Source organism: Eulemur rufifrons, chromosome 24 (assembly GCF_041146395.1).
Source record: "Eulemur rufifrons isolate Redbay chromosome 24, OSU_ERuf_1, whole genome shotgun sequence".
NCBI classification, from domain to species: domain Eukaryota; kingdom Metazoa; phylum Chordata; class Mammalia; order Primates; family Lemuridae; genus Eulemur; species Eulemur rufifrons.
Genome location: NC_091006.1, coordinates 13,092,071 through 13,110,596, shown reverse-complemented (window position 1 = coordinate 13,110,596; position 18,526 = coordinate 13,092,071). Strand labels below are relative to the sequence as shown.

Genomic DNA, 18,526 nt, shown 5'->3' with positions numbered 1-18,526 from the left:
CATGAAGTGTCCCTGGCCTTTGGTCAAGCCGTGGCCAGCTGCAGGGAAAGATTTTAGTATGAGAATGGGCTGTGTCGTCCTTGCACCCCGGAGAGCCCCCCAAACCTGGCATTTGCTCCCACAGGTGCTTCTAGAACTTTCCCTTGGTCCCTGAGAGCCCTCACACCCCACTTCTGGGCCCCCAGCTCTTGGAAACTGGCTCAGTTGCCACTGACCTTCAAGGAGCCCTTGCAGCCCGGGCCTGAACTGAGCCTGTCAGTCTCCAGCCCCCTCGAGCCCTCGCCACAGCCCTGGAAGAGGGGTGCCTGTACCCATTTCACAGAACAGGCCGCAGAATCTGAGAAGGCACAACTTGTGCATAGCCAACACCTGCTCAGAGGAGTGACAGAAGCCAAGTTCATCCAGGGGCCAGCTGCCTCTGGCCACCTCTCATTCCTGTGCTTCCCTCCATCCTGTCCCCTCTTTCCTCTGGTTACCCCCCTCTCTGTCACCCCACTGGCCCCTCTGCCCTAGCAAGCTCCAGCCTGTCCCTTTCTAGACCCAGAGAGCTTCACGTCATGCCCTCCTTCCTTTTTTTTTTTTTGAGACAGAGTCTCACTTTGTTGCCCAGGCTAGAGTGAGTGCCGTGGCATCAGCTTAGCTCACAGCAACCTCAGACTCCTCGGCTTAAGCGATCCTACTGCCTCAGCCTCCCGAGTAGCTGGGACTACAGGCATGCGCCACTATGCCCGGCTAATTTTTCTATATATATTTTTAGTTGTCCGTATAATTTCTTTCTATTTTTAGTAGAGACGGGGTCTCGCTCTTGCTCAGGCTGGTTACGAACATGCCCTCCTTCCTTAACCATCCTGATTCCTTTTTTTTTTTTTTTTTGAGACAGAGTCTCACTTTGTTGCCCAGGCTAGAGTGAGTGCCGTGGCGTCAGCCTAGCTCACAGCAACCTCAAACTCCTGGGCTCAAGCGATCCTCCTGTCTCAGCCTCCCGAGTAGCTGGGACTACAGGCATGCGCCACTATGCCCGGCTAATTTTTCTATATATATATATTTTTAGTTGTCCATATAATTTCTTTCTATTTTTAGTAGAGATGGGGTCTCGCTCTTGCTCAGGCTGGTCTCGAACTCCTGACCTTGAGCGATCCGCCCGCCTCGGCCTCCCAGAGTGCTAGGATTACAGGCGTGAGCCACCGCGCCCGGCCACCATCCTGATTCTATCCTCTTTCCCGACAGCCCCAGCCACCCGAGTCCTTCCAGTTTCAGCCCCCTAAGATCCCCAATCTTGTTCATATGTGGCATAGACCACTCTGCCCCCAGTAAAAACTGGAAGGATTTCTAATCTTGCACCTTTATTTCCCCCAAAAGAACCTAAATCCCACTCCTTTGCTCACAGCCCCTTAGACACATCCTTTGTGGGGAGCAGGCAGTCAAGGTCCTCCCCCCAAGAAATAGGTTCAGTCTGTCATTTAAGGTTTCAAAGGTACCCAGGAGAGGAAGCAAGGGCAGAACCACAGCTTCAGCTACAGCAAAAGGAAGGCACGAGAAGGGAAGTGACACAAATCTTGTCTTTTCTGAGCAGAGGTTCTGTAGACGCTGAAGCTTCCAGCAAGCCCCGGGCTGGCAGGGCCAATGCAGCGCAGGTGGGCACGGGGCCCCTGCTCATGCCTCCACCTTCCAGAGGCTCCCAGCACTTAAAACAAATTGCAATTGCTTATAAAGATTTAAAAACAAGATTTATTCTGGAAAAGCAAAACTATAGGGACCAACCAGGAACAAATCTTTCCTTGCCAGGGTACGAGAAGGAAGAGACTCCGAGTGGGGGAGGGTGAAGGAGCAGTTCCGGATCTTGATTGTGGTGGTGGTTACGTTAGCTCTGGTTTGTCAAAGTTCACAGAACTGTTCAAAAGGAGTGGGTTTTACTGTATGTGAATTAAAATTCTAGAATGCAACATGGGGGGAGGGGATGTCATGTGAACAAGTAGATTGTGGCTGGGCAAGGTGGCTCGTGCCCATAGTCTTAGCACTTTGGGAGGCCAAGATGGGAAGATTGCTTGAGGTCAGGAGTTCGAGACCAGCCTGACCAAGAGTGAGACCCCCCCCATCTCTACTAAAAAATAGAAAAAATTAGCTGGACAACTAAAAACAGAAAAAATTAGCTGGGCGTGGTGGTATGTGCCTGTAGTCCCAGCTATTTGGGAGGCTGAGGCAGGATTGCTTGAGCCCAGGAGTTTGAGGTTGCTGTGAGCTAGGCTGATGCCACGGCACTCTAGCCCAGGTGACAGAACATTAAAAAGAAAAAAACAATTTGTATATAATTTGCTTAAACCTGTGTAAGTTCTCCCTGGAAAGAAATATTAGTTGCCTGTGAGGAGGTGAACTTGGTGGAAGGAAGACGTTGTTTTTAGTATCTTGTATATTTAGAAATTTTTATCCTGTGTGTTGCCAATATTTAAAAATAAAATATGCAAAATATTTTTTAAAGCAAAAAACTTCTAGAGGGAGGCACTAAAGGTTACAAGGTGCTGGGCAGTTTTCCATCATAAACTGTCTTTTTTTTAGGGAGGAGTGCAGTGTGGCATGATCATACCTCACTGCAGCCTTGAACTCCTGGACTCAAGCGATCCTCCTGCCTCAGCCTCTGAGTAGCTGGGACTACAGGTGCGCAACACTGCGCTGGGCTAATTTTTCTTAATTTTTGTAGAGACAGCGTCTCACAACGTTTTGCCCAGGCTCCTATCAAATTCCTGGGCTAAAGCAATCCTCTTACCTCGGCCTCCCAAACTTTTGGGATTACAGGCATGAGCCATCATGTATGGCCATAAACTGTTCTGTGCAAGTAATTTGTTGCTACGTGTGAGTATTATTTTGGTAAAAAATGTTTTCAGGCCGGGCGTGGTGGCTCACGCCTGTAATCCTAGCACTCTGGGAGGCCGAGGCGGGTGGATCGCTCGAGGTCAGGAGGTCAGGAGTTCGAGACCAGCCTGAGCAAGGGCGAGACCCCGTCTCTACTAAAAATAGAAAGAAATTATCTGGCCAACTAAAATATATATATAGAAAAAATTAGCCGGGCATGGTGGTGCATGCCTGTAGTCCCAACTACTCGGGAGGCTGAGGCAGTAGGATTGCTTGAGCCCAGGAGTTTGAGGTTGCTGTGAGCTAGCCTGATGCCACGGCACTCTAGCCTGGGCAACAGAGTGAGACTCTGTCTCAAAAAAAAAAAAAAAAAAAAAAAAAAATGTTTTCAAACATGCAGCCCCCAGAGATTTACGAATTTGTCCTTACTCCCCCATAAACCAGTTCTCCACCTCAAGCCACTAGGTGGCGGTATGTTATAATAGCTTGGAATCAACAGCACGTGGATTCAAATTCCAGCCCTCCCACAGATAACAGTTATAAACTCTGGAAAAAATAGAAAACATTTACCTAAAGGTACTGGAAAGTGAACAAAAACAGCCTGGAAACTGGAAGGGACTTGACACTGAGAAAAAGGAAAGGCACTGGGTGAGTTTCCCATTTGCACAGCTTTTAGATTGGGGACGAGTTCTAATCCATGCCATGAGAGGCAGCTAAAACACCAGGGGAAATCCAGTCTTCCCAGCTTCAATAACTACAGCAACAGAAAAGTGAGGAGATAAATCCTGGGGGAAAAAACTAGAGATGGTACCCAAATATTTTATATAAACTCTACTCTAATATCTAGCTGACCCTAAATCACACCTGCGTGTGATATGCTCCAAAAAGACCAGCTAAACTTAATAATATGAACTGAAATTTGTGCTACAAATTTCACAGGAGAGACAGTTTATAGAGGTTACAGTTTGAGTTCAACTAAGTTAATGGGTTGCGTAGAAAAAAAAAAAAGCAATATTCTTCAGAGGAACATAACAGACTCCAAAGTTTCTACAGTGTATCCAACATACAATCTAAAATTACTCAATATAGAAACAAAGAGGAAAATATAACCCATTCTCAAGAGAAAACACAGTCAACTGAGACCTTAAATGACCCATGTTGGAATCAAAAAAGAAGGTTTTAAAAATAGCTATTATAAGTATGTTCAAGAACCTAAAGGGAAACACATATAATTAATAAAAAGTCAGGAGCTGTTAGCACAGAAATAATAAAAAGGAATGAAATTGAAATTCTAGGACAAATAAGTAAATTTAGCAAGTTCACAGGATATGAAGTTAATGAAAGAATATTGCTATTTTATATGCTAGAAGCGAAAAATTGAAAAGTGAAATTGAAAAACATTTTCATTTACAATAGCAGAAAAACCAAAATATTAATACTTGGGGTAAATTTAACAAAAGATGTAAGACTTTTACACTAAAAACTACAAAACAGGCCAGGCAAAGTGGCTCACACCTGTAATCCTAGCACTCTGGGAGGCCAAGGCAGGAGGATCACTTGAGGTCAGGAATTCGAGACCAGCCTGAGAAATAGCCAGACCCCGTCTCTACTAAAAAATAGAAAACTTAGCCAGGCATCGTGGTGTGTACCTGTAGTCCCAGCTGCTCAGGAGGCTGAGGCAGGAGGACCATTTGAGCCCAGTAGTTTAGTTTGAGCTTGCAGTGAACTACGATGACACCACTGCACTCTACCCAGGGCAACAGAGTGAGACTCTGTCTAAAAAAAAAAAAAAAAAGGAATTGAACCCCTGTCCTCATTACCCCCCCTTCAAAAAACCAAAACTATAAAACATTGCTGAGATTTAAAGACCTAAAGCAATAAGGGGATATGCCATATTCATGAATTGGAAAGCTTAATATTATTAAGATGTCACTTCTCTCTAAACTGGTCCGTAGGTTTACAGTCTAACACTGGGTTATTTCTATTTCTTTCCCCAAGAGAGAAAAAATTCATTAAATATGGGGGTAGGTGGATGTATGGGACTTGAGTCCTATAAAGGGAATTTTTTAAATTAAAGGGCCTTCTTTTTTAGAGCAGTTTTAGGTTAAAGAAACAATGAGTGGAAAGTACAAGAGTTCTCACATACCCCTTCACCCCACCTTCAGTTTCCCTTATTATTAACATCTTGAAGGCCGGTGCAGTGGCTCACGCCTGTAATCCTAGCACTTCAGGAGGCCAAGGTGGGAGGATTGCTTGAGCTCAGGAGTTCAAAACCAGCCTGAGCAAGAGCGAGACCCCATCTCTACTAAAAATAGAAAAAATTAGCCGGGCATGGTGATGCACACCTGTAGTCCTAGGACGATTGCTTAAGCCCAGGAGTTTGAGGTTGCTGTGAGCTAGGCTGATGCCACGGCACTCTAGCCCGGGCAACAGAGTGAGACTCTGTCTCAAAACAAACAAAAAAAAAACCTGCATTAGTATGGTACATTTGTTACAATTGATAAGCCAATATTGATACAGTATTATTAACTCAAATCCGTAGTTTATATTAGAGTTCATTCTTTGTGTTGTGCATTCTATGATTTTTCTGTAACATATAATGACATTATCATATAGAATGATTTCACTGCCTTAAAAATCAGGGGGATTTCGGCCAGGCGCGGTGGCTCACGCCTGTAATCCTAGCACTCTGGGAGGCCGAGGCGGGTGGATTGCTCAAGGTCAGGAGTTCGAGACCAGCCTGAGCAAGAGCGAGACCCCGTCTCTACTAAAAATAGAAAGACATTATATGGACAACCAAAAATATGTATATAGAAAAATTAGCCGGGCATAGTGGCGCATGCCTGTAGTCTCAGCTACTCGGGAGGCTGAGGCAGGAGGATCGCTTGAGCCCAGGAGTTTGAGGTTGCTGTGAGCTAGGCTGACGCCACGGCACTCACTCTAGCCTGGGCAACAAAGTGAGACTCTGTCTCAAAAAAAAAAAAAAAAAATCAGGGGGATTTTTAAAAAGTAAACTTTGACTTGAACTCTAGCGCGCATAACAGGGCACACGTCATATGTGGACGGCTGGATGAGTTCTCATTGGCTGAACACCTCTGGGAAGCAGCGCCCACAGCAACAACAAGCTATTTCCCAGCCCCTGCCCCATGAGCCCCTTTCAGGCCCGCTCTGGTCCCTCCCCACCCAGTGGCAGCACCATCCATCGACCTCTAATCCCCTAAGTTAGTTTTGCCTCTTCTCGAATTTTCTATCAATGGAATCATGCAGTGTATGCTCCTCTGCATTGACTTCTTTCGCTGAGAGTAACATTGGTGAGATCCCTCCAGGCACTCGGGGACGCTGAGATCATTCTTGCTCATGGCCATGTGGCTTCCCCTGGGCAAAGCCTCCACAATGCACTTGTCCTTTCTGTTGATGAGCAAGTGGGCTGTCTCCAGTTTGGGGATATTATGAACCTTCTTTGCTATGAACCTTCTTTTGGTGACCTTCTTCTGATATTTCTGTCTGACCTACCAGGAGGGGAGTTGCCGGGGCAGGACTAAGGCATGTTCAGCTCTAAAGGTGAATTGAACCAGTGAGTCACAAGGCTGCTGAAAGAATAAATGATGTCACGTTCTCTTGCCCAAATGCCAGGAATGCCCTTCTGTTCTCGGCCCCCTTCCCTGACTCGGCAGCAAAGAGACTCTTTAATAATCCACATCAGTTCTAATCCCTGCTCTGCTCAGGACCCTCCAGTGGCTCCCATGTCACTCAGAGTAAACTCTATCCCCCCTCTTTCTCTTGGTCTCTGTCCCCCTCTTTCTGGATCTCTGTCCGTCTGTCTTGTCCCACCAAACAGGGACCACCATGACCTGCCTCCAAGGCCCTGCACAATCTGGCCCCATTTCCCTTCTGCTCTCCCCTCTGCCCTCTCCCCACCCTCCTCTCTGCTCACTCCACAGTGGCCTCCTCTCTGCTGCTCAGACACACCAGGCCCACTCCTGCCTCAGGGCCTTTGCACCTGCCACTCCCCCCCACCCTGGAATGCTATCCCTCCCAATCCCCCCATGGCTCCCTCCCTCACTCCACTCACCACTGAGGTCCTTCCTGGCCACTCTGTCAGCATGTTGCCACACTGCTACCCCCTTGCCCTGCTTCATAGCGTCTGCCACTCTGTGACATGTTTCATGGTGACTTGTCTCTGCCTCCCCACTGGAGCTCTGAGAGCTTCCTGTCTGGTTTGTGCACTGCAGGGTCCAGGCTTAGAGTTTTATTTCTCACCCCCAGGAACATTCTCCACCCCTGCTGACACCCAGCCCCACCTTGCAATGCCTGGTCTCCTCCTTCCTGCCTCAGCCCCAACCCTCAGCATGGTTCCCTCATCCCCTCACTGTCACAGCCCCCAGTCCCTCCCTAGGGCCCCGGACAAGAGAGACAGACCCACAGAGAGGCCCAGCGCTGGGTTTATTGCCTCCCTGGCAGAGGGGAGGCGGGTTGGGGCGGGCCAGTGTCCGGGCTGGGACTTTCTCAGTGTGTGGCTTGGGCTCAGATCTGGAGCTGGGGCGTTAGTGGAGGCTCCTAGAGGCTGAGCATGGGGCAAGGGTCCCTGGGTCTGGGCTGGGAGATTCTGCCAGTGAGAAATGGGTGTCACTCACCCTCCCGGGCTGTGAGAGCCCCCGGGGCAGGGTGGGGAGGGCTGGAGTGTCTCGGGGAGAGAAGCTGACCCAGGTGGTCCCTGAGAGCCCAGGGGCAGGGAGACGTCTGGGGCTGCGTCCCCTTCCTACAGGGCTGGGACAGGGAGGGGCCTGGCTACTGTGGCCCCTCCTCGGGTTATCCCGTGGGTTAGGAGGCTGTAACCGTCACACTGGGGCTCAGAGCTCATCGTGGTGTCGTGTCAGGTCCTCGCCGTAGTTGGTGGCCTGGCTGCCCACGAACATGTTCCAGTTGCCCAAGATCTCAGCTTTGCTCAGACGCCCGTCCTGGAGGGAGGGTCAGGGATCAGAGGGGACAGCACTGGCCCTACTTGTGAGAGCTCTCCTTACACCTAAGTATGTCCCCGAGGTCTCTGTCCCTCTCTGGGTCTCTGTGTCCTTCAATCTCTTCCCCTCTCTCTGTCCCTCTTTCTTTATCCCACCAAACGGGGACCACCCCAGCCCCAGGTCCAGTCTTGCTCATGTCTGCACACCCACCCGGCATCCCCTGCCCAGCGCCTGCCTGTGTGGCCCATCACGGCACCTTGTCTGTGTCGCTCTCCTGTAGCAGGTGGTTGGCCTCCACCAGGGGCTGGTCCTGGGAGGGGGGCAGCACCCAGTGGCCAACCTCTTTCCCGTCCAGCCGCCCGTCCTTGTTCAGATCCCGGAAGTCCCGGAACTGCTGCCGCTCAGTCTGCACCCAGGCCGGCTCCTCCCCGCCAGGCTCCGCAGAGTACAGATCCGCTGGGGATGGGACAGAGGGGACAAAGTCAGGGGCAGCTCAGGGGGCCTAGGGGACCCAGCATCCAATCCCGGCTCTGACACTTCCTGGCCTGGGTGACGAAATGAGACCCTGTCTCTAAAAAATAAAAAAAAGTTAACCGGGTGCTGCGGCTCACGCCTATAATCCTAGCACCTTAGGAGGCTGAGGCGGGAAGATCGCTTGAGCTCAGGAGTTACAGGCTGCAGTGAGCTGAGATTGTGCCACTGCACTCCAGCCTGGGTGACAGAGCAAGACCCTCTCTCTAAAAACATCAATACATAGAAAGAAATAAAATGACCCGACGTTAACCACTTAGAACAAGGTCTCTAGCACATGGCAAGTGACCATATGTCAGCTGTCCTGCTATGATGTTTAAGTTTTCTCATAAAAAAAAGAGACTTCTATCTTCCTCACAGATGTTAGAAAACAAATGACACTTAAAGAAAATGTCTTGCCTACAGGTTTGTTCCATAAAAATATTCTATAGGAAAACGTTTTCAAACTTCAAAAATATTCTATGCTTAATAACTTTCCCCTTGACTAAATTCCTTGCCCCTAAGGCACAGGGACAGTGGCAGGGCCAAGGGGAGATTTGGGGACATTGTGAGGGTCCCCCTGCACCCCATGTAACGGGAGACACAGTGTTAGCTGTGCAGATACAGGTTCAAGACAAGCCTCCTGACGCCCGTCCCCACCAAACACTACCCCCAAGTTTTTTTTTTTTTTTTTGTTGAGACAGAGTCTCACTTTGTTGCCCAGGCTAGAGTGAGTGCCGTGGCGTCAGCTTAGCTCACAGCAACCTCAGACTCCTCGGCTTAAGCGATCCTACTGCCTCAGCCTCCCGAGTAGCTGGGACTACAGGCATGCGCCACTATGCCCGGCTAATTTTTGGAATATAGATTTTTAGTTGTCCATATAATGTCTTTCTATTTTTAGTAGAGACGGGGTCTCGCTCAGGCTGGTCTCGAACTCCTGACCTTGAGCGATCCACCCGCCTCGGCCTCCCAGAGTGCTAGGATTACAGGCGTGAGCCACCGCGCCCGGCCCCAAGTTTTGATTTTGTAGAAACTCCGGACCCCCAAGGAGGGACCTTATCTATGTTATTCTCTGCTGTATCCTCAACCACTTATATGCAGTAGGTGCTCAATAAGTGTTTCCTGGGCCTGGCACACAATAGGTGCTTAATAGATGCTTTTGTGTCTGGCATACAGTAGCTACTCAGTAAATGTTTGGTGCATGCATGAACTTAAGCAGTGCCTCTGCCCCACCTCTGAGGGTCACTGCTCTCTTCTGGGTGACATACATCCACTGCCACCCACACTGGGACAGGAATGGGGCCCACTCACCGATGTACTCCTCCACTTGGACGTAGCCATCTCTGTTCTTGTCTAGGTCCTCCAGGGTTTCCTGGGGAGAAAGAGGCATTGAGCCTGGGGGTGGATGCAGCTGGCTCCCGAAGGAGGCTGGACCCCTGGGGTAAGGACACGAGGTTCTCTGGGGAACCTAGCCCTGGGGCAGGCATTGGAGCCGTCTCAACGGGCAGTGTGTGGGAAATCTGATGGCTTCCTGGGGCAACATATGATGCGGGCATTTAGTGGGCACGAGCCAGGGAGCCCCAGTGTCCAGCAAAGCACAGGCTCCTTACACGAAAGGAGAGCTGTCCTGTGTCCCTAACAACATTCTCATGTCCCGGCAAACATGCTCGAAGGGGTGAAACCTCTTACGTTTAGCAGAGAGTAGGCCCTAACCCTGCTTTATGAACACACACGGTGCACTTTGTGGACCATTTTGACAGTCACTCCACATGGCCCTCTTTGTTCTTTTTCTTTTTTTTTTTTTTTTTGAATTTTTTGAGATGGAGTCTCATTCTGTTGCCCGGGCTAGAGTGCCATGGCGTCAGCCTAGCTCACAGCAACCTCAAACTCCTGGGCTCAAGTGATCCTTCTGCCTCAGCCTCCCGAGTAGCTGGGACTACAGGCATGCACCCCCATGCCCGGCTAATTTTTCTATATACATTTTTAGCTGTCCATATAATTTTTTTCTATTTTTAGTAGAGACAAGGTCTCACTCCTGCTCAGGCTGGTCTCGAACTCCTGAGCTCAAACAATCCGCCCGCCTCAGCCTCTAGGCGTGAGCCACTGTGCCCGGCCTGGCCCTCTTTGTTTTTTGCACACTTCTTGAGCACGACAGTTTCTGTTACCCACTTTTACATTCAGACTCATTCAACATAACACAGTGCAGGCAGCTGACACCGTATCTTCTAGCAAAGTCAAGCTACAATATTTTAGAGTTGACAGATAAAATATAGTATACCCAATTCCAGGTGAATTACAGATAAATAACAAATAATTCTTTAGTATAATTAGTTCCGTATAATATTTGGGACATACTTATACTACAAGATGAGTTACATTGGAATTTCAAATAAACAAATTGGTTTTTAATATAGGTATATCCCAAATATTGTGTGGAACACACTTACACTAAAGAATGATTTGTTGTTTACGTTATATGTTGTTATACATTCAAGTGTAATTGACTGTCCTGTGTTGTTTGATAACTCTACAATACTTACATATGGAAATTTCTGTTATTTATTTTAAGTGACTTTCCTTTAATTTATCCTTTTTTTAAATTTATTTTTTCATTTTTTATAGAGACGGGATCTCGCCCTTGCTCAGGCTGGTCTCAAACTCCTGAGCTCAAGCAATCCTCCCGGCTCGGGCTCCCAGAGTGCTAGGATTACAGGATGAGTCACCGTGCCCGGCCATCCTTATCTATAAAAGGAAGATGGTGGCCCACTGCCTTACGGTTGCCATGACAATTAAATGGAAGTAACAGAGGTAAAGGAGTTAGAAGTGTGCCCAGCACACAGCACATGCTCGATCAGGTTTGTTAAAGAATGTCAACTCAGGAGAGAAAAGTGTCATTACAACATTGTCTGCTATAAACAAGGGATTTAGGGCCTTGTAAGGTGGGGAGTCCATGGCACTTGAGAAGTCCAGGTCACACTGTCCGTGGGCAACAAGATGACACCTCTCCTCTCTGGATCTTAGTGTCCATCTCTGAACCAGGCCAAAAGCCCCACCTCAAAGGCCTGTTGTGAAGCTGAACGAATTGAGTACATAAAATACCCAGAAACATCCAACAGACTACAAGCACACATGCCCGTTAACCCAACAATTCCACTCCACAAGTTTTGTCCTGGAGCCTCATGGACATGTGAGTGTAAAGTGACGTGATGTACGTTTCAGGTTGTCCTGTGTGTTTGTAATGGCTGCAGGCAGGAACCAGCCCCACTGGCAGCAACAGAACTAGTTGATACTGCACAGCCGTATGAAAAGATGAGGAAGTTGCTCATGGCTCTTAGGGAACCATCTCATAGATCTTTTCCTTTTTTTTTTCAATATACCTTCTGGGCATTTAACACCAATGTTAGCTATTTGTGAAATACATCTAATTAGATTTTTAAAATAATTTGTGAAAACTTAAGCATGGCAGAAGTAGAAAATTCTTCCACTGACAGTGAACCCTAATATAAACTATGGATTTTGGGTGACAATGATGTGTCAGTGTAGGTTCCTCGGTAGTAACAAATGTCCCTTTTAGGAGGCTGCACATGTGAAGCGGCCCGGGGGCATGTGGGAGATCTCTACCTTCTGCTCAGTCTTGCTGTGTACTTAAAACTGCTCTAAAAATAAAGTGAAAGAGAGAAAGAAAGAAAGAAAGAGGAAGGAAGGAGGGAAGGAAGGAAAGAATGCTTCCCCTATAGAATACAGCAGGTTTTGGCAAAAAAATTATAAAGGAATAACAATTAGATGAGGAGCTAGACCAGAATGCAATATTTTAGTTAAAATGCAATATTTTAGTTAAAGAGCTTGGCATATAATAAGCTCTTATGATAAATCAGCTAATATAAGCTGGGTGTGGTGGTACACCTGTAATCCCAGCACTTTGGGAGGCCAAGGCAGGGGTTCACTTGAGGCCAGGAGTTCGAGACCAGGCTGGGCAACATAGGGTGAACCTGTCTCTACAAAAAAATGAAAAAATCAGCCAGGCATGGTGGATTGCACCTGTAGTCCCAGCTACTTGGGAGCCTGAGGCAGGAGGATCGATTGAGCCCAGGAGTTGGAGGCTGCAGTGTGCTGTGATGACTGGACTCTAGCCTCAGTGACAGAGTGAGACCTTGTCTCAAAAAAAAAAAAAAAAAAAAAATATGAGGGGCCAGCAGAAGAGGTCTCAGAGTGAACACTCCACGTGTGGGGCTGGACTGTTCCTGGGGTTTAGCCAGGATTAGGGTTCCTGGAGGCACTTGAGGGCAGGTGGGGGGCCCAGACCCAAATGTGAGCAAAGGGAGGGGGAGGCCTGAGGAGGAGAGATTAGACACTGGGGGTCAGGAAGTGGACATGGGAAACGGCACCCTCCACTGATTGGCATTTGTGGCCTGGGTTCTGTAGGGAAGGTGCTGGAGGACCAGGTGGCCACCCCCCTGGCAAGCGCCGGGAGACTGGACTCGGGGTAAGAAGCCTGGTCCCAGAACGGCTGCAGGAGGCGGGTTCCCCCAGCCCGCACTCACGGCAATCACGATGTCCCGCATGTGGGGGAACTCCTCAGGGTGCAGGAAGGCCGTCAGCTCCTCCCGGGTGGCCATGGAGTCCCCGTCCTGGTCCGCCACCTGGAAACGCCGCTCATCCCGAGCCAGCATCTTCTTGTAGGTCTCTGCATCCTCCACGTCATGAAACTCTTCACCTGGGAAAGGGCAGATCTTAGTGAGACATGCTTTCATGGATGGAGTGCCGGCAGGCTGAGAAAAAAGACAAAGGAAACCTAACTCAGCAGGAAGACAGCCCCAGAATTAATAGTAATTAATATATCAATAACTTACATAATTATATATACAACATAACTTGTATATATAATTTATTGTATAAGTTTATAATATATGTCATATTATATATATTAGCTAACTTGTATTTTTGTTTATTTGCTGTATTCATTTATTTTTTGAGACTGGGTCTCCCTGGGTTCCCAGGGTGGTCTTGAACTCCTGAGCTCAAGCGATCCTCCTGTCTCAGTCTCCCAAGTAGCTGGGACTACAGGCACACCACCATGCCAGGCTTATATTAGCTAATTTGTTGTGAGAGTTTGTTATATGCTAAGCTCTTTAACTACAATATTGTATTTAATCCTCACAAAAAGTAAAGTGGGTTGTTCCATTGATTCTACTTTTTTTTTTTTTGTTGAGACAGGGTCTCACTTTGTTGCCCAGGCTAGAGTGAGTGCCGTGGCGTCAGGTTAGCTCACAGCAACCTCAAACTCCTGGGCTTAAGCGATCCTACTGCCTCAGCCTCCCGAGTAGCTGGGACTACAGGCATGCGCCACTATGCCCGGCTAATTTTTTCTATATAGATTTTTAGGTGTCCATATAATGTCTTTCTATTTTTAGTAGAGACGGGGTCTCGCTCAGGCTGGTCTCGAACTCCTGACCTTGAGCAATCCACCCGCCTCAGCCTCCCAGAGTGCTAGGATTACAGGCGTGAGCCACCGCGCCCGGCCTGATTCTACTTTCTGAATGAGAAAACTAATTCCCAGAGAGAGGAAGTAATTTGCCCAAGGGCACGCAGCCAGGAAGGGTGGACTTTGAGTTGACAGTGGCCCATTTGGGTGATTCGGATGCTTGACAGAGAGGAGGGGAAAGGGCATGTTCCTTGGTGGGAACGGCATGTGCAGAGTGGACATAGAGGTTTGAGGAGTGTGGTGAGTTCAGAGAAACCACAGAAGATCCATTTGGGGCAGAAAATGCAGAGAAACAAAGCTGAGGAGCTGGGACTGTCTCCTGGGGGCCCAGGGGAGCCCTGAGCAGGGGCGGGACAGGGTCAGCTCTGGGTGCAGAAAGACCCCCCCTGGAGCCAGGAGAGGGGAAGGCTGGAGGGGGAGGCTGGGGGAGGGAGGGAGAGGAGAGGAAGAAGAGAACAAGAGCTGTGGGGGGCCTGGGGCTGGGGCCTGAGACAGAGAAGAGGAAACTGAGAGAGTTGGGACAGGGTAAATGTTCTCAGGATGAGAGGCCACAGAGGTCAGAGGCTAGGACAACAGGGCATGGAAAGCAGGTATCCCTGGTCAAGGATCTGCAGTTTCCTAGTCATGGGGTCATAGAGGCCATGGACCCTAGAAGGAAAAGCCAGAGAGAGGTCAAAGATTGGGGGTCTCAGAGTGATGGGGACCTACAAGTGGGCCGACCTTGCTCAAGGGTCAGGGATTCTGGGTAGATGGGTTAAGGGCTCTCAGGATGAGGTGGTCAGAAAGGACGGGTCGCGCTGTGTGCGGGGAGCAGGGGTTGGGATCTCGCCGCATACCGGGCGCGTAGTAGCCATAGGTGGCGTTGCGCAGCTCCTCCCAACTCACACGCCCGTCGCGGTCCTTGTCGTACGTGTCCCAGGCCGCGCTCACCGAGTCCCGTATGTGCCGCTGCTGCGTGTGCGCGATCCACGCGCGAAGCTCGGCCAGCGACACCCAGCCGTCGCCGTCCCCGGCGCGGTCCATGCGGTCCACGATCCGCCTGCGAGCCGGGGCCGGGCACAGGTCACTGTCGGGCACCGCCCACTCCGGGGGTCTCCTCCCAGCCAGGCTCCGCCCCTCGGGCAGAGCCACGCCCCCACATCTGCTGAAGGTGCGGTCCACCGTCCCGCCGCGGGCGAACTGGGGAGGGGTGCGCGTCAATTTCGGAACAGAGCCCGCCGCAGGACCCGCCCCCCAGCCCAGAGACCCCTCCAGAGGTGAGTCACTGCCTTCCCGAGACCCAGCGGGCTACGCCGGGTGCTGAGGTTCTCGAGCCACCGGGGTGGCGGGAGGGACCTCAAGACAATCTAGGGCCACACCCTCTACTCCGGCCCCGCCCCTCGACCCTGCACGTGCTCCACCTCTCGCTGGACTGAGTTGGGGTGAGGTGAGGAAGAGGGTCGTCGCGTCGCACCCCTGGCTGCGGAACCCCGGTCCCAAATCCGACTCTGAACCCAAACAGCCACGGCCATCCACGCCCGGACCTCCAGCCGTCTCGGCCCCGCCCCCTCCCCTGTCTCTGCCTCTGGACCCTCCCCTAGCCCCGCCCCGCCCCGCCCCGCCCCCTCCCCTGGCCCCGCGCGTGTATTTCGGGCCCCTCTCTCTACAGCCCCGCCCCGCGCTGCGTCCAGCCGCTCTCCCGGCCTGCTCCCGGCCGAACCAGGCACTGCCCAAGACCCTCCACCCGCAACCCCTGGGCTCGGCCCTCGGTCTTCCCCTCAGTTCTGTCCGCCGGCTCCTGTGCACCTCCCCGTCGCAAGTCAAGCCACTGAGGTCTCATCTCGCGCCTCTTCTCTCCGGCCTCGCCTGTCGGCTCCCCAGCCCCTCTCCTCTCCCCTGGTGACGCCCTGCCACGGATCCCGGTCCTCGCCCAGCCGCTAATAGAGACCACATGGAGCCCTCCTCCCTGTCACCGTTCCTTGGCCCCCGTGGCCCAGTCCCCAGGATCAAATCCGAGACAGCAGAGGCCCCCTCAGCTCTGCCTGTGTCGCTGCCTCCCTCCCACGCCAGGCTGTAGGTGCCCGGGTCTGTCAGGAGCGGGCTCTTGTCCCTGAGACTCACACCCTACCCTGAGATTCTCACTATGGTTAAGAGCTTGGGCTCCACAGCCAGACATTCTAGATCCACCCCCTGCTGTCTCCTCTTGCTGGCTGTGGGCAAATGACTTAATCTCTCTGTGCCTCGGTTACCCCTCTGTACAATGGAGATAAATAACAGTACCTGCCCCAACAGGTGGTTGTGGGTATTAAATGAGTTGTCATGTAAAGCACTTAGCAAGCGCCTGGCACCATAGTTAGCACTAAGCCAAAAGTGCTAATCTATCATTGCCCCGTCCCCCATCCCTCCTTCACCCACCCCCATCCATGCACAATCTTCCAGCTAGCTGACCAGTCACCACCGCTGCTGTCTCTGCCCTGATCTAGCCGCCACCTTCTCTGGTGTCCCCCCTGGACTATTGCAGCTGCTTCTCTCTGGGCTCCCTGCTTAGTGCTCCTACAGTCTGTTCCCCACCCAACAGCTGGAGGGATTCTGTTAAAGCCCAAGTCCGCTCACGCCCTCCCATGGCTCTCATCTCACTCAGAGGAAAGCTTAAATCTTCACTGTGACCCAAAAGACCCTGCACGATCTGACCTTTTTGCTCCCTCTCTGTTCCCACCTCCCAGTCTCTTTCCTTCCCTCACAGGGTTTCAGCCACAGGGGCCTCCCTGTTCTCCAAACACACCAAGTTCACTCCTGCCTCAGGGCCTTTGCACTGACTGTTCCATCTGCCTGAAATGCTATTCCCTCAGATTCCCATGTGGCTCAAATACCATCTTCCATCCAGGCCTCCTCAGACTTCCCTATTTAAAATTACAGGCCTCACATACACATCAACCTCTCCCCTACACACTTCCTCACTCCCTCGCCTTTTCTCTGATAGATTTATCTCCATGTGATGCACTTTATACTTGTGGATTTATTGTCGTTTCTGCCACTACAATTTAGGCTTCACAAGGACAGGGATTTTTGTCTTGTTTGTTCACTGCTGTGACTTTAACACCTAGAGCAGTGCCTGGCACATAGTAAGTGCTCAGTGAACATTTGTAAGATGAATGAGCATCAGTAGGATGCACAGAGAGGCTGCTTCCATTGCCTCCCTGCCCTCAGGCCCACTCTGGCCCTGCCTGCCCTGCACAAAGAGTGGACACGCTCCTTCCAGATGATAGTGAGACCCGGTTCAGCCCAGCTCACCCTCAAATTCGGGGCTCAGCCATTTTTCTGCCCTGGCTGGGCTCCTTACCTGCCAAATCTCAGTTCCAGGGCAGAGAACAGAGGCTTGGGGAGGGGAGGTGTCTGGGACAAAGGAACAAAGAGTAACTTAGGAGCAGAATTTGAACAGAGTTTGCTGCCTGGAAAAGTCCTATTTTGAGGCCTCAATTTTGACTTAATTTGTGTTTTTCCTGAGGAGAAGAGGTAGAACTGCGTGACAGAATCCTCACAAAGAACCAAAGTCCAGTCCACACCATCCCAGTCCCTTGTCTGTCCCCTCATCAATGCTCCCATCTCTCTCCCGCAACCCCCACCCCTAAAGTCGCCCCACCCCCATCTCCTTCCTACCCCAGACGGGCCTGGCTTTCTTCTGGGCTGAGCTGGTCGAATTCCTTGGCCACGTCCCGTCCCAAGAAAGCCTCGTGGTCGTACTGGAAGTCTCCGTGGGCGTCATCATGAGGGGCCTCGCTCAGGGGCGCCGCCTGGTGCACCCTCCCCTGGCCATGAGGGCCTGTGTCAGGGGACGGCTTCCCCTGGGCCCCGTGCCTCAGCAGCAACAGAAACAGCAGAAGTGATGGTCGCCACATCATCGGTTCCTGGGGAGTGACAAGGCCAGGGCTCAGAGGTCACAGGGATGGGGACAGAAACGAGACAGGGGGTCGATGTCTAGGGAGATTACCTGGGACAGGACAGAGAGATGTAAGCTGGCTGCAAACTTTTGGGCTCAAGAAGGGCCAGCGATGGGAAAAAGATGGGCGGGGTGCTCAGAGGTAAAACCAGCTCTAGGGACTGAATCCTCTGAGGGAGTCCCCGAAGGGTCCCAGATCCGCAAGGGAGAACTTCAGGGAGACATGGTGCACGTCCCATGCAAAGTGCGGGGCATGCTGGTGGTCGGCAAGAAATCAGGCAGGCTCTCCGGTGTCGCTCTCAGCCTAGGCCCTGGGGACACTCGATCCCACCCGCCCCGAGCCGCCTTCCCTGGGCAGGGCCCCCTACCCGCTCCCTTTACCCCGTTATCCAGTTTGGCTTCCCTCTGCACGCTCCACTCTGCGTTCTCCCAAATAAGCCCAATTTGGCGGCTCTCCAGTCAGGCCCGCCTATGGCGGCGCAGAGCCCCGCCCTCCGACCAATGAGCGCGCGCGAGCGCCCCACGGGGCGGGGCCAACGAGCGCCGGGAGGGTAGCGGGCGCCCCTCGCCACGTCCACAAAGGAGAAAGCGCGGTGGGCCCCGGGAAGACCCGGTGGGCGAAGCCGGAGTGACGCGGCCCGGGAGAACTACAACTCCCGGCAGGCATCGGGGTGCCCTGCCGTCTACCTCCAGTTGCTCTAGCCCCAAAGCCTCATGGGAGATGTATTTTTCTCTCTCTGTCGGGACGGTTTAAGAAAGAGGCGCATCATGTGATTGCAGATGAATAGGACAAAAGAAATATTTTTTAAAAAT

At 51.3% G+C, this 18,526-nt stretch overlaps 1 protein-coding gene across 2 annotated transcripts; it reads right to left on the bottom strand.

Moving 5' to 3' along the window:
- Window positions 1-7,298: 7,298 nt before the first annotated feature.
- On the bottom strand, window positions 7,299-18,137 carry RCN3 (reticulocalbin 3). 2 transcript variants are annotated; one of them, XM_069457482.1, is made up of 7 exons: window positions 18,095-18,137; window positions 17,434-17,681; window positions 14,634-14,836; window positions 12,857-13,029; window positions 9,627-9,687; window positions 8,062-8,261; window positions 7,299-7,805 (listed from the first exon to the last, which is right to left on the bottom strand). In XM_069457482.1, the coding sequence occupies exons 2-7, from the start codon at window positions 17,673-17,675 to the stop codon at window positions 7,698-7,700; spliced, it is 987 nt and encodes a 328-aa protein (XP_069313583.1). In that variant the 5' UTR covers window positions 17,676-17,681; window positions 18,095-18,137; the 3' UTR covers window positions 7,299-7,697. The 2 variants fall into 2 exon arrangements, with proteins under 2 accessions (XP_069313583.1, XP_069313584.1); XM_069457483.1 differs by lacking the exon at window positions 18,095-18,137 and adding an exon at window positions 17,765-17,843.
- Between the last annotated feature and the right edge of the window lie 389 nt (window positions 18,138-18,526).